Below are 12,781 nucleotides of genomic sequence, written 5' to 3'. Positions count from 1 at the left end.
TATATAAATACAAGAAAATGATAATATTAATACATATAATACATGAAAGAGGGGGAAAAAAGGCTTAAAAATATAAAAAAAAATGATGAGTTCGGTGCGGTTAGGTTAATTTCGGTTTTCGGTTCGGTTTCGTCGGTTTTCAGTTAACGATTCTGTTATTGCTCACCCCTAGTTTAATGATGGCCTTTAATGGTTCCAATCAATGTTTTTTAAGGCCAAATCGAGTGGTCAGTCGGATCGGTCCAACAAGGATTCGACACTATAAGCGGTCTGGTTGCATATTTCTTGCCCGTTCCTTAAAAAACTGGCCGGTTTGGATATGCCGTCCAGTCTGACCAGAAAACTGGTTTTATGGTTGAACCGATCAACTATAGAAAATTTAAATTAATTTCTCTTTTTGTTTTTCTTTAAATTTCTTTCAACCCTAATTTATTTGGCACCGCTCGACCGATCAAACCGGTGAGTCAGTAGCTTGTTCAGTTCAATATCCAATCCGGTTATAAAAACTTATAGCAAAGGCAATTTAATATTTTTGTGTGAAGATATATTATACCGGTCTAATACCCGGTTCAAAAATTTCCAAGTAATTTTGTTTTTAATATTCATTAGGCCGCTGCTTCCTTTACTCCAAAGGGTTTATATCTTATTATTAATAATAATATTATACTCCTCCGCCAAGCGGGTTGTGTCTGCAAACTCCAAATCCTGCAAATTTTCCGATTCCCATCAGCAATATCCCAAAATATTCGTAACCCATCATCCCAAATCAAGAATTACATTCAATTAATATACAATTTAACTTATATTAATCTTACTTCATTTGTACGTTTTGTGCTTTTTTTTAGAACCAAAATACACCGTGTGAAGCTTCATTGATAATTTTTATCAGTTCTTGCCGCACCTCATTGGTAATTCTGCTTTGCTATATGATTTGTTTGTTGTTTTGATTATTAAGTCGGTTGAATTGATTTAGGGTTTTGTTTTTATTGAATGTTGGATGTGATTTTGAATGTTTATAACGCAAAGTCCGTATGGGTTTATTTTTAAATTGCAGAAATTGTTGAGAAAGTTGACATTTTTAGACATTTTTCTTTCTAAAAATAGTAATTTTGAAAATGTAATATGCCCCTTTTGATGTGTGACTTTAAAGCTATTGAATGATGAAAGCACGAGTCTCAAATTCATCGTTTTGACTATTATCTGTTTAAATTGACAGTAAATGACGTGTAATTTCTGTGACTTTTTCATGGCATTTTGTTTAATATGATTCAAAGTTCAAAGTTCAAATCTGATGCGGTTGGTTAACCTAATTCATTGACCACCAATGATCATGTTTTCCATATGCATTTTGTATTTATTATTGTTTTTTTGTTGCGCATAGGAAGCAGACATAGACACAATGACTCAAGAGATCACTATTGGTGATTCGGCATCAAGAAAGCAAGGTTTATTGAAAGATCAAGTTCGTTTAGTTAAGCGAAAAGATTGTGATCGTTACGAGATTGCAAGAATTCAAGATAAGTTATCGTTCGAAAAGGGTTTCTTTGTTGTAATCCGTGCGTGCCAGTTATTAACTCAAAAGAATGAAGGGATTGTTTTGGTTGGATTAGCTGGGCCTTCGGGAGCCGGAAAATCCTCGTTTACCGAGAAAATACTCAACTTTATGCCAAATGTTGCGGTTATATCAATGGATAATTATAATGATGGCAGCCGAGTTATTGATCAAAACTTTGATGGTAAGAATTTCTAACATTCTAATGTGTTACTTTGTTCATCATTGCTTAGTGAATTGAATTATGTCTAACAGACCCTCGGTTGACCGACTATGATACACTTTTGAAAAACATTCATGATTTGAAAGAGGGGAAATCGGTTGAAGTTCCAATATATGATTTCAAGTCTAGCACCCGTATCGGTTACAGGTTTGTTACACTTTAATCAAATTGTTATAACATATAACTAAAAATATTATTGGTCATCACTATCTGTTAAGGGTGTGTATGAAACCAAAAAAACTGAACCAAAATAATGGAAAACCCAAACAAAAACCGGCAGTTTGGTTTTATGTTTTCGAAAAAACATTTGGTTTGGTTTTGGTTGAGCATGTAACTAAAAAAAAACAAACCGAACCTAATTTGTGGATTTTGATTTTTGCTTTTAAATTAAGTAATTTATAAGAATTTAATAAATCTCAAATATTTTATCCCAGATGTATTATAATCAGTTTGTTACCAATTAACATAAAGATTAGGTACAATTTATTTTATTTTATTTTTTTCCCGGTGGAGATGGGACTCCACCAAGGATCGGCGTTAAGCCCGTTTCTTTTCATGGTAGTCATTGATGAGCTGTCCAAGTCGATTCAAGAGCCTGTCCCATGGTGCATGCTTTTTGCAGATGATATTGTGTTAGTGGCTGAGACTAAACAAAGCTTGAACGAAAAGCTAGAGGAGTAGCGTGTAGCTTTAGAGGATAAAGGTTTAAGAATTAACCGCTCTAAGACAGAGTACCTTTGCTGTGACTTCAGTGGTGTTGGTGATAGCGAGGACACCCAGATCACTATTTAGGACCAGGTGGTTCCGCAGATAACGAAGTTTAAATATCTAGGATCGTTCGTCCAAAGTAATGGAGAGATAGACAGTGACATAACCCACCGCATACGAGCTGGGTGGTGTAGGTGAAAAGCAGCCACTGGGGTTTTGTGCGACAAGCGGTTACCATCTAAATTAAAGGGGAAATTTTATAGAGTCGCAGTTAGACCTGCAATGTTGTATGGAACAGACTGTTGGGCCATCAAGTAGACACAGGAGCGCAAGATGGAGGTGGCAGAGATGAGGATGCTGAGGTGGATGTGCGGACACACTAGATTAGATAGGATTAGAAATGAGGTCTTCAGGGAAAGGTTAGGAATAGTTAGCATATCAGAGAAAATAAAGGAAGGGAGATTGAGATGGTTTGGGCATGTGAAGAGGAGACCGACAACAGCGCCAGTTAGAGTAGTGGAAGCCTTCATTGTGGAAGGAAAGAGGAGTAGAGGCAGTCCAAAATTAACTTGGGATGAGAGAATTAGACATGACTTGACAGAGTTGCACCTCTCTGAGGACATGGTCCAGGATAGAGATTCGTGGAGACGTAGGATTAAGGTTAGCGACTTCTAGGTGAAGGTACCTAGTTAGCTTAGCTTTCTATTTAGGGTCTAGTTGGCTAGCCTTGCTCCTTGTTGTTTATGAATATATTTTGTTTGATGCTGCTTTTTGTTTCGTATGCCCTATTCTTAGTAGGTTACAGATTCCTTGCTTTTTTGGTAGTTTGCTATCTATGTATTGCTAAGTGTCTTTGCTTGTAGGATGTATGTTTACTCTGATAACATGTATGTAGCTTTATGAGCTGGGGGTCTCTCTGGAAGCAGCCTCTCTATTCTCACGGATAGAGGAAAGACTTGCCTACATCCCACCCTCCCCTGACCCTACCGATAGCGTGCTATGCGGTGGGATATACAGGGCTTGATTGATTGATTGATTGATTATTTTCTGGCCCAACAGTTTCAAATCCAAATGGCAAAACCAAAAAAAAAAAAAAAACAAATCGAACCAAAATTATGTATTTTCATTTTGGGTTTTAAATATTAAGTAATTTATCAGAATTTAATAAATTATGTAACCCAAATATTTTATCCCATATGCACAATAATCAATTAATTGCTAATGAATAAAAAGATTTAGGTTCACATGCCAACTGTTTTTGGCCCAAATTTTTTAAATCAAATGGCAGAGCCAAAAAATCGAAACTGAAGCGATTTCAAACCAAAAAATGTAAAACGAATGGGTTTTCTAAATCTGAAAAACTGAACTTTCGGTTTAAGCCCAAATTCGACCTAAACCAGCCCATGCACACCATTACTATCTATTGATATATGTAACTTTGAGGTAATATGTGATAACAGGACACTTGAAGTCCCCACATCCCGTATTGTGATCATTGAGGGAATCTATGCTTTGAGTGAGAAGTTACGCCCCTTATTGGATCTTAGAGTATCTGTGACAGGTGGTGTTCATTTTGACCTGGTCAAACGGGTTTTAAGGGACATACAACGTGTTGGGCAGGAGCCCGAAGTTATAATCTACCAGATATCTGAGACGGTTTGTTCTTGAATCTTGATAGTATATGAGAATATCGATAGGTTGTTTTGTGTTTGGTTTTATCTTTAACGGGCCAAATGACTTAATAAAATGAACATATATATTTTTTAGAATAAAGGTGTTGTGGGTAAATGGGGTATCCTTTATCTTTAATGTGTCAAATATCTTTTATCTTTAACGGGTCAAACGGGATATCTTTTATCTTTAACGAGTCAAATGGGTTATCTTTTATCTTTAACTGGTCAAATGTCTTATCGTTTATCTTTATCAAGTCAAATGGGTTATCTTTATTTTTAACAGGTCAAATGGGTTAAGAAAAGGTTAGTTAAACAAGAACTTGTTTTAATTAAAAGGTATCTATGAAAGAATATAATCTCTATTTGAATAAAGATTTGTTGGGTCAACCCAGCCTTACCCGTTTTGACCCATACCAAAAAGTACGGATTATCTTTAAGGCTTTAACGGGTTAAATAAAAATTACCTTAACAAGACATGGTTTTAATTAAAAGTTTCTATCAAAAATATAATTTTATTTTTGGAATAAAGGTGTTTCGGGTCAACACAGCCTGACCCGTTTTGACCCATATCATAAAGTACACATCTTGGCCATTTTACCCGGTCCGTTACGGTCCTACTCATTTGCCACTTCTTTATGCAGGTTTATCCAATGTACAAAGCGTTTATAGAACCCGACCTCAAGACCGCTCATATAAAAATTGTGAACAAGTTTAATCCCTTCACAGGGTTCCAGAGTCCAACTTATATCCTAAAGGTTTGAACTTTTTAATTTTTTATTAAGAAATTCAAATATGAAATAAATTTTGATGGTCGGGTTCTCAAAGTTTTCTTGACCTTTGTAGTCATCAAGAAACCTAACTGTGGATCAAGTGAAGTCTGTCATGTCTTATGAGTATACTCAAACGTTGGAGGAGACTTATGATATATACCTTCTGCCACCTGGTGAAGATCCCGAAACATGCCAATCGTATTTGAGGATGCGAAATAGAGAAGGAAGATACAGTCTCATGTTTGAGGTTTGGTTTTGAATTTTTTGTCAGTGGTAGTAATTTTGACCCGTTTACCTAAATTGGGTTGATTTGGGTTCTATTTATCCCCAACAGGTCAAATTGTCAAAATATGAAACATGTCAAGTCAGTTGGAAGGCTCAAATGTGTCTTAACTCTTAAATTATCTAATAATATTTTCTTAAATGTATGTTATGAAATCATATTTAGTAAATTATGTATTCTATTAAATTATCTACAACAGACAAAAGAAAGTTGACGGAGCAACCCCGATCTGATCCGGTTTGACCCACACTAAAAGTCAGGTGTGACTAGTGGTGCCACGATCAGGACACGACACAAAAATAGTCATGTTTTTGGTTGGTATATCTAACCCATTTAAATGGAGTTGTGTTGTGTTTGACGTGTTTAATTAAACGGGTCGTGTTCGGGTTGACCTGTTTAACTAAACAGGCCATTTTCGGGTTGACCTAGTTAACCAGTTTAGTTTAAAAGGTCGACCTACACGGATCGACCCACTTGCCGTTTAGCCCGTTTAACCATTCTTTTACAATCCACAAACTCGCATAACATGTTTACAACTTGCTTATCACCCGCCAACCCGTTTGAGACGTTTATGTAAATGGGTTAAACGGTCATGTTCGGGTTACACGATTTAAAATGTATGTGGGCTAGGGGTGATGTCTTTCACACAAATAAAAATACCAGTCATGTTCGGGCTGAACAATTTGATTCGTTTAACACTCCTAAAAGTTGCTCATTTTGACCCATTAGCCATCTTGACCGTCCCAATATGGGACCTCTACATTTAACTTATTATCATAACTTTCGTGCCTACTTCTCATTGCATTTTCTAGGAGTGGGTCACCGATTCCCCATTTGTAATATCCCCAAGAATAACTTTTGAAGTTAGTGTTCGGCTTCTTGGTGGTCTAATGGCCCTCGGCTACACAATCGCATCAATCTTGAAAAGAAGTAGCCATGTGTTTTCTGACGACCGTGTTTGTGTCAAAATAGATTGGCTGGAACAAATCAGTCGACATTATGTTCAGGTAACAAACTTTTTTAAATCCATTTATTCTATATTTTAGTATAAAAATCAGCATGTATTATAAAAAAAGGTGCAAGGAAGAGACCGCGCAAGTGTAAGAAGTGTTGCTGAGCAGTTGGGTTTGGAAGGTTCATATGTTCCCCGCACATATGTTGAGTTAATGCAACTTGAAAAGCTAGTTAACGAGGTTATGGTATGATGAATTAATAAGTTTATAACACTTATTATTTCGCATTTTTGTTTTGTTGTCGTTTAATCATGATCATGAGTTTGTGTAGGTGCTTCCTGATGAATTGAAAACAAAGCTAAGCATAGACGATGAAATGTTGTCGAGTCCCAAAGATATATTTTCACTTGCTGCAACAAAAAATAACTTGAAGAGGTACTATTTATTTATGCACACACACACACACACACACACATAGTGGAGATTCTAGGAATAACATGGATTTTTATGAGAACATCAATAACAAAATAAATCAATCATTTTCTCGATCCTAAAAAAATTTAAAAAGTAAAAAAAATGTTTGAAATGCAATGTTTATTCACTTCTAATATTCTAAAATAGTATAAACAAATTTGTTTATTTATAGAAACTAGAGATCAGGTGTAGGTTGTATTTCCTACACAAGTGTTGGTGAACGTTTAAAAATGAAAAAGCATATGAACATATTGGTTTAATGGTTTTAAGGTACATAACATAGACATTTATATGTAAGTAAAAGTTTTTAAAAATATTTATCATTCATAAAAATATTAGACAATTTAAGTTTGATAACTAAATGTTTTAAATGTTTCTGAGATGCTTCTACAGACAAATGTCGCATTCGTATTCAACCGCGCGGGATAATAATCTGGCATCGAATCCTAGATATGCAATCAACGGTCCAAGGTTTGATGACAAGACAACAGAGTCAGCAGACACAATGGTAATCCAGGTAATCCTATGTTCTCTTTTTCACTTTAGTTAATCATAAAGGCCATCTAGGTATTTCACTAGCAGTTTACTATGTATTAAGACTTCTAAAAGTCAAATTGTTTGACTCGGGTGCTTTTTCATCTTTTCAAGGGAGCAATCCAGCACCTCTCTGAACAGATTTTTACCTTAAACAATCGTATGGATGAGTTCACGTCTCGTATTGATGCTCAAAGCTCACAATTTACAAAAACGTTTTCTGGTAACCAACTAAATGCGTCGTCCAGTGATTTGACTTCACATTTCACCTCAAGCTTGACCAGTGGTTCATCAAGCGGATCAAAAGTGCATCATTCGAGTTCATCCAATCAATTAGCAAAGGATTCTCCCCTCATCGAAGAGGTACGTGTGATAATTTTACTTATCTTTTTATGTAGAGGTCAGTTTCAATCTGTTTGCATGAAAGTAGATTTAAGTTAAGCTTGTAAACGAACCAAATAAACACGACCGGAGCTTGTTCGTGTTCTTTCATTTCACTTCAGCCGAACAAACAATCAAACACAAACATTAAATGAACGAGGTTTTCTTGCTCGTTCGTTAAGAAAACGAAATGTTTTCGTAGTCGTGTTCATTTGTTAACGGAATGGTTCACGGATGAACATAACTGAACATAGATGAACAAACATAACTGAGCTAAAATAAATGCGTTGGGCTTAAAAAGTTATCAAAGCTGGACTATATTGTAATGTGCCTAAAAAAACTTAAATGAATATATTAACAAACGTAAACGAACGAACTTGAACAAATGTAAACTAACAAACATTAGTGAACAAACTTAAATGAACGGGCAAGACATGTGTTCAGGTTCGTTTGTTTAACTAAATGAGCAAAGATTTTGTTCATGCTCGTTCGTTTATTAAATAAACGAACTTCCTGTTTTATCATTATAATGTCCCGATGATATAAATATATGCCATATTTATAAAAGCAGATATCTGGAATAGCCCAAAGCCAACGGAAAATCATGCATCAATTAGACAACATCAGCAAGCATCTTTATGATGAAATCGGAGAAAGATCCCGTCAAGAACGAAGAGTCAAGAAAAACAGTGGACTGAAAGTTGATCCAGTTGCGGTTTCCATAATATTAGCATTGGCCATTGGTGGTGTTGGAGTCCTTTTGTTTAAGGGGGCTGCATCCCGAAATTAAATTTTGTTTTTCTTTTCAATTTTTTTATTCTAGCAACAAAACTGATTATTTACCACCAATTTTCTTTCTAGTTTCATGCAATCCCTTTTAACCGAGAAGCTAAACTGTTGATGAAGTACATTTTGAATTTTGTTATAAGAGGGTCATGTTCTTTTTAGACATTAAGATCAGTTGACTTTTGAAGCATAATGGTATATAACTAGCTACTGTGGTTTAATCTGGGTGCTGATTTATAGTAAATTAATTAATAGATGTGGTTTACAAATTACAGGTTTTGGAGCTAGGTATAAAATATAAATTAGGAGTTTGGTGATACTAAACCGCTATCGGGTTAAATGGCGGCACCTAATGGTCTCCGCCTTTTAAATAAAATAAAAAAATGAATAAATGCTACAATTTATTGTTCTCAACTACCTTGCATAATCTCTTGTTTATATAAACAACAAACCAAGGACTAAAACATGTGATCTGATCAAACATTTACGTACTTCTCGATCAATCTAGGACATTGCAAATGGTGAAGGTTCTCATCGTGATGTGCTTTCTAGTACTTGTTTGTGTATCCGTATCAGGGTTTTCTTGGTACTCATTGAAGCCAAAGGATACCCCTAGTCCTCCGGGTGGGCCTTTGCCGCGCGGCTACCCATGTGCAACCACTGCTGATTGTCGACGTATGTGTATTTGTGTGGTCCATGATCAACATTGTAAAAACAATCGTTGTTATTGTCGTGGCAACCTTTGCTAATTTTGTAATTAAAGATTGCCAAGCAATGTATTAAACCGTTATAAATAAAGTGGATGAAAGTTGTTGATATAAATAACGCAAATATCAAACAAAAAACATTGGGTTAGAAAAGACCGGGGATAGTCTCGTGGAGACTCCGGTTATTATTAAAAAACTAGGATGAATACCCCCGCGTTGCCGGGGGGGAGGGTTTGAAAATGTAATACCTTTAAAGAAAGTCCTAGAAGGGTTAGAAACGTTCACAATAGGAGGGTTTGAAAATGTACTACATTTACGGTGTGTTCCCGAGTCTCATTTAATGAGGGGAGGTGAAGGAAAGAGGAGGAAAATGTATAAAAGTCATGTTCCTAAGATTTTTTAAAGAAAGAATGGGAGGGGAGGGGAGAGAAAAGAGAAGAAAATTGGAATGTATTTATGTCTTTCCAATATGGAGAGATTATGAAAGAAAAGATCTTAATATATATTTTATCTTCTTTTCATTTCCTAAATTACCCTCATATCAATCTTTATTATAACAAACTTCCATCATGTTCTCCATATGCAGTTTTTTGGCGCCTGCAGTTCTTTTGGGCGGGACAACTCAACCTCTCATCATACTGGAATCATCTCATCATCATCTCATCTTAAATCAGGTTAGCTTGCTTCCTATCAATTATTCAATGGTTTGCCCTAATTGAACCCATCTTGTTTAGAGTGTTTAGAAATTAGTTGGATAATACATGAATACTTGGTTTAATTATTCAATGGTTTGCTTCCTATCAAGTTCTGCCCGACCCTCTGCTCTTTTTTGACTAATCTAGGCGTGTGGCCAATTTATCAAATAAATATGTATAAACGGAATAAAGATAAGTGTGTTTAGAAATTAGTTGGATAATACATGAATACTTGGTTTAATTATTAAATATTAATTTTGATTTGATTTCGTGTAAGTTCATAATAGAATTGCTTGACAGCTTCATGAAAATAGTTGTATTAAAGAAAGTCCTAGAAGGATTGGAAACGCTCGCTCATTGTGGTTGCTACTAAATTGACATGCCAAAACAATGAAGGTAGCAGTTTTTTGGATCATCATTACCCATCTCCTTGACTTTCAACCATTTCTAATTTGTTTCAAAGCCATCAATGTCCAACTCCAATTGCAAATCTCAGATCAAATTAGGGTGAAAATCATATCAGGGTGACATTTATGCTAAGATTAGCTTTAACATCCATAAAAGTCTTTGAAACTTTCATGACGCATACCTTATACGCATCCAGAAGGGGGTGTAGTGTTTGAATTAGAAGCATTGTTGGACCTTATTTTCTTTGCTTCATATTGACTTATAATATCACATGGCAAACGTATAAGAACTTATTGCCAGATCACGTGCACAGTAACTTTTCATTCACAGACTAATCATTTACTGCAATCTTATATACCAAAATGACATGTTTTTTGTATCGAATTATATTTTGATCACCATGTTCGTTACAGTAAAGTAGACAAAAGGCAATGGGCAAAATTGTAATGAACAACATAGACACAGGTAGTTAGTTCTCTTTAGAATCTTCAGTTGTAGCCGCTGTAACGAACAAAGTCTATTCTGACTTTCAAAACGCCAGACCACGACCAACACCACGCCACCGTCACCGACACGGAACCCAGCAACAACAGAAATTGAGGTCAATATCCAGAAACAGTAAAAATCGGGGTCTTATCCGAAACCGTTGTAACCTTGCCGCCGCCATAGACGGCCGGAACTGGCCGCCGGCAACAACCTATCACCGTTGGCTGGTACATCAACCCTCGAGCAACGATGAACAGCCAGCGGTTGTCAAACCAAGGAAAACAAACGCTGGCCGTCGCACCACCACGAAACCCTAAATCTAAAATCAAAAGTAGTTCAATCGATTGGTTCCTGAACACAACGATGATCACCATTCACAACCAAATGCAAACACTTCTAACATCGCAAATAAAAAACAACCGGAATGAATGATGGCATTGAGGATAAAGGAAGAGAGAAGAAAAGGTGGGTTGAGATAAAGAAAGAAAACCTGAAAACACGTTATTGAACCCAAACACGTGTATCACTGATGGAAACAGTACAACCAACAAAGCTAACATTGTAGAGAGTGATTACAAACACAAAGTGTACAATTCCTAAATGCCAAACCCTCCCGATATTGTATGTATATAAATAAAAAGGAAAATAAATTTATTATATTTAAAGGGTTTAGCCTTTGAAACTTCAGGCCTTAAAATGTAGAAGGCTTTAAAAGTATTAATAAGAATAGATTGTATCCTTGATTTTTTATTTATTATTTTTTTGAATGGCATATTCTTGAAGTGAACATTACACTTTGAGGTTTTGTATTAAATTCATAGGTGTATAGATAATTTATTAATATGCTAGTGGGTGGCCCGTGTTTTGTGACTGCTTCGGGTGAGTTAATTTTTCTCTGACTTGTCTTAAACACTGATTGTATTTGGGTATTATTATTTAGTTTTAAATTTGTATACTCTTTCAGTTAAAAGTTGGGATGCTCTTCTCAATTTGAGTAGTTTGGGATGAATTTGGGTGTAAACGAGGTTATACCTACTCCCTCACTAATGCTGAGAAGAATATCGTAGTATACTTAAAAAAAAAAAATCAAATTACATTAGAATAAGACAGTAAGACACATTTTACATAACCATTAATCGTGCAATAATGGTTCTATTAAATGCTGAAAGTTATTCTCTTTTTATTTTTGTTGAACGACCAACAAATTTTTGTTGAACGACCAACAAACAAAGAATTGTCCAAGTACTTCGTACGGGGTGACCCGATAGCAAAGGGTCACCTTTAGCTGACCCAATCCAGCTGTACAGAGACCTTAAGCGCCTACTACTTATCTCCAGTTCCTCGGGAAACCCACCCGCCCAAAGGCCCATTGGTATTAAAACCCGGACGCCCTCAAGACTGAATTGGTGATCACAAAGATACTAGTCTTCCTTTATTGAGTTTTCGTATCTTTATTGCCCGTTTTTATCCTCGTTTTGTGGTTGTTTCTTGAAAAATTCATTTGATTAGACACTTAATTGCTTTATTTGCGAATATCCATGTCTTATAAACGAATTGATCCGGCATTTGGTGAATTTTGGTTATAATATTATGAAAGTTTGAATAAAATTATGCAAGTATGTAAGCCACTAAGACCGAAGATTAGGCAAACCACAGTCCACGCCACACGCATGGTGCTGAGGAAAGATAAGCCACCATGGTTGTGACCCACCTGATTTGTGCATCTCATCGACCAACTACATCAATTCCACTTGACCACACGCATGGTGCTGAGGAAAGACAAACCTCATGTATTTTCCATGTTATGATATAATGTTCATGCTCATTATGAGATAAATACCTTTTATCATTTTAACTAAGATGAAACTTAGCTATCTTTGATGATATGATAAATATTTGGCAATGATTATGGTGATTGCAATCATTGCATGATTATCTTTCAATGAAATTGCATATTCAAACATTTGGTTAAGTATTTCAAGAATTGTGGATATTTTGATCATTTTATGCCGGAAAAGTCTTGATTTTAGTATCCATTCATGACTTTTGTAGTTCTTATGCAAGTTATGGCTTTAAACTAGGAATGGAATGAAGAATTATTGATTATTTAGACAGAATTACAGAAATTGTCATTTATGTTTACCTCAA

At 35.6% G+C, this 12,781-nt stretch overlaps 1 protein-coding gene across 2 annotated transcripts; it reads left to right on the top strand.

Moving 5' to 3' along the window:
- The first annotated feature begins 793 nt into the window (after window positions 1–793).
- Window positions 794–8,478, top strand: LOC143594617 (inorganic pyrophosphatase TTM2-like). 2 transcript variants are annotated; one of them, XM_077073881.1, is made up of 12 exons: window positions 794–908; window positions 1,382–1,736; window positions 1,808–1,922; window positions 3,944–4,139; window positions 4,798–4,911; window positions 5,000–5,173; window positions 6,022–6,216; window positions 6,286–6,408; window positions 6,494–6,597; window positions 7,030–7,153; window positions 7,285–7,533; window positions 8,123–8,478. In XM_077073881.1, the coding sequence occupies exons 2-12, from the start codon at window positions 1,400–1,402 to the stop codon at window positions 8,339–8,341; spliced, it is 1,950 nt and encodes a 649-aa protein (XP_076929996.1). In that variant the 5' UTR covers window positions 794–908; window positions 1,382–1,399; the 3' UTR covers window positions 8,342–8,478. The 2 variants fall into 2 exon arrangements, with proteins under 2 accessions (XP_076929996.1, XP_076929995.1); XM_077073880.1 differs by lacking the exon at window positions 794–908 and having other exon boundaries at window positions 1,351–1,736.
- The last annotated feature ends 4,303 nt before the right edge of the window (window positions 8,479–12,781 follow it).

Source organism: Bidens hawaiensis, unplaced genomic scaffold (genome assembly GCF_021521415.1).
Source record: "Bidens hawaiensis isolate Kalapana, Puna unplaced genomic scaffold, B.hawaiensis_p1.1 tig00044007_1, whole genome shotgun sequence".
NCBI classification, from domain to species: domain Eukaryota; kingdom Viridiplantae; phylum Streptophyta; class Magnoliopsida; order Asterales; family Asteraceae; genus Bidens; species Bidens hawaiensis.
The sequence above is the reverse complement of the archived record's forward strand: the minus strand, read 5'-3'. Positions and strand labels throughout refer to the sequence as shown.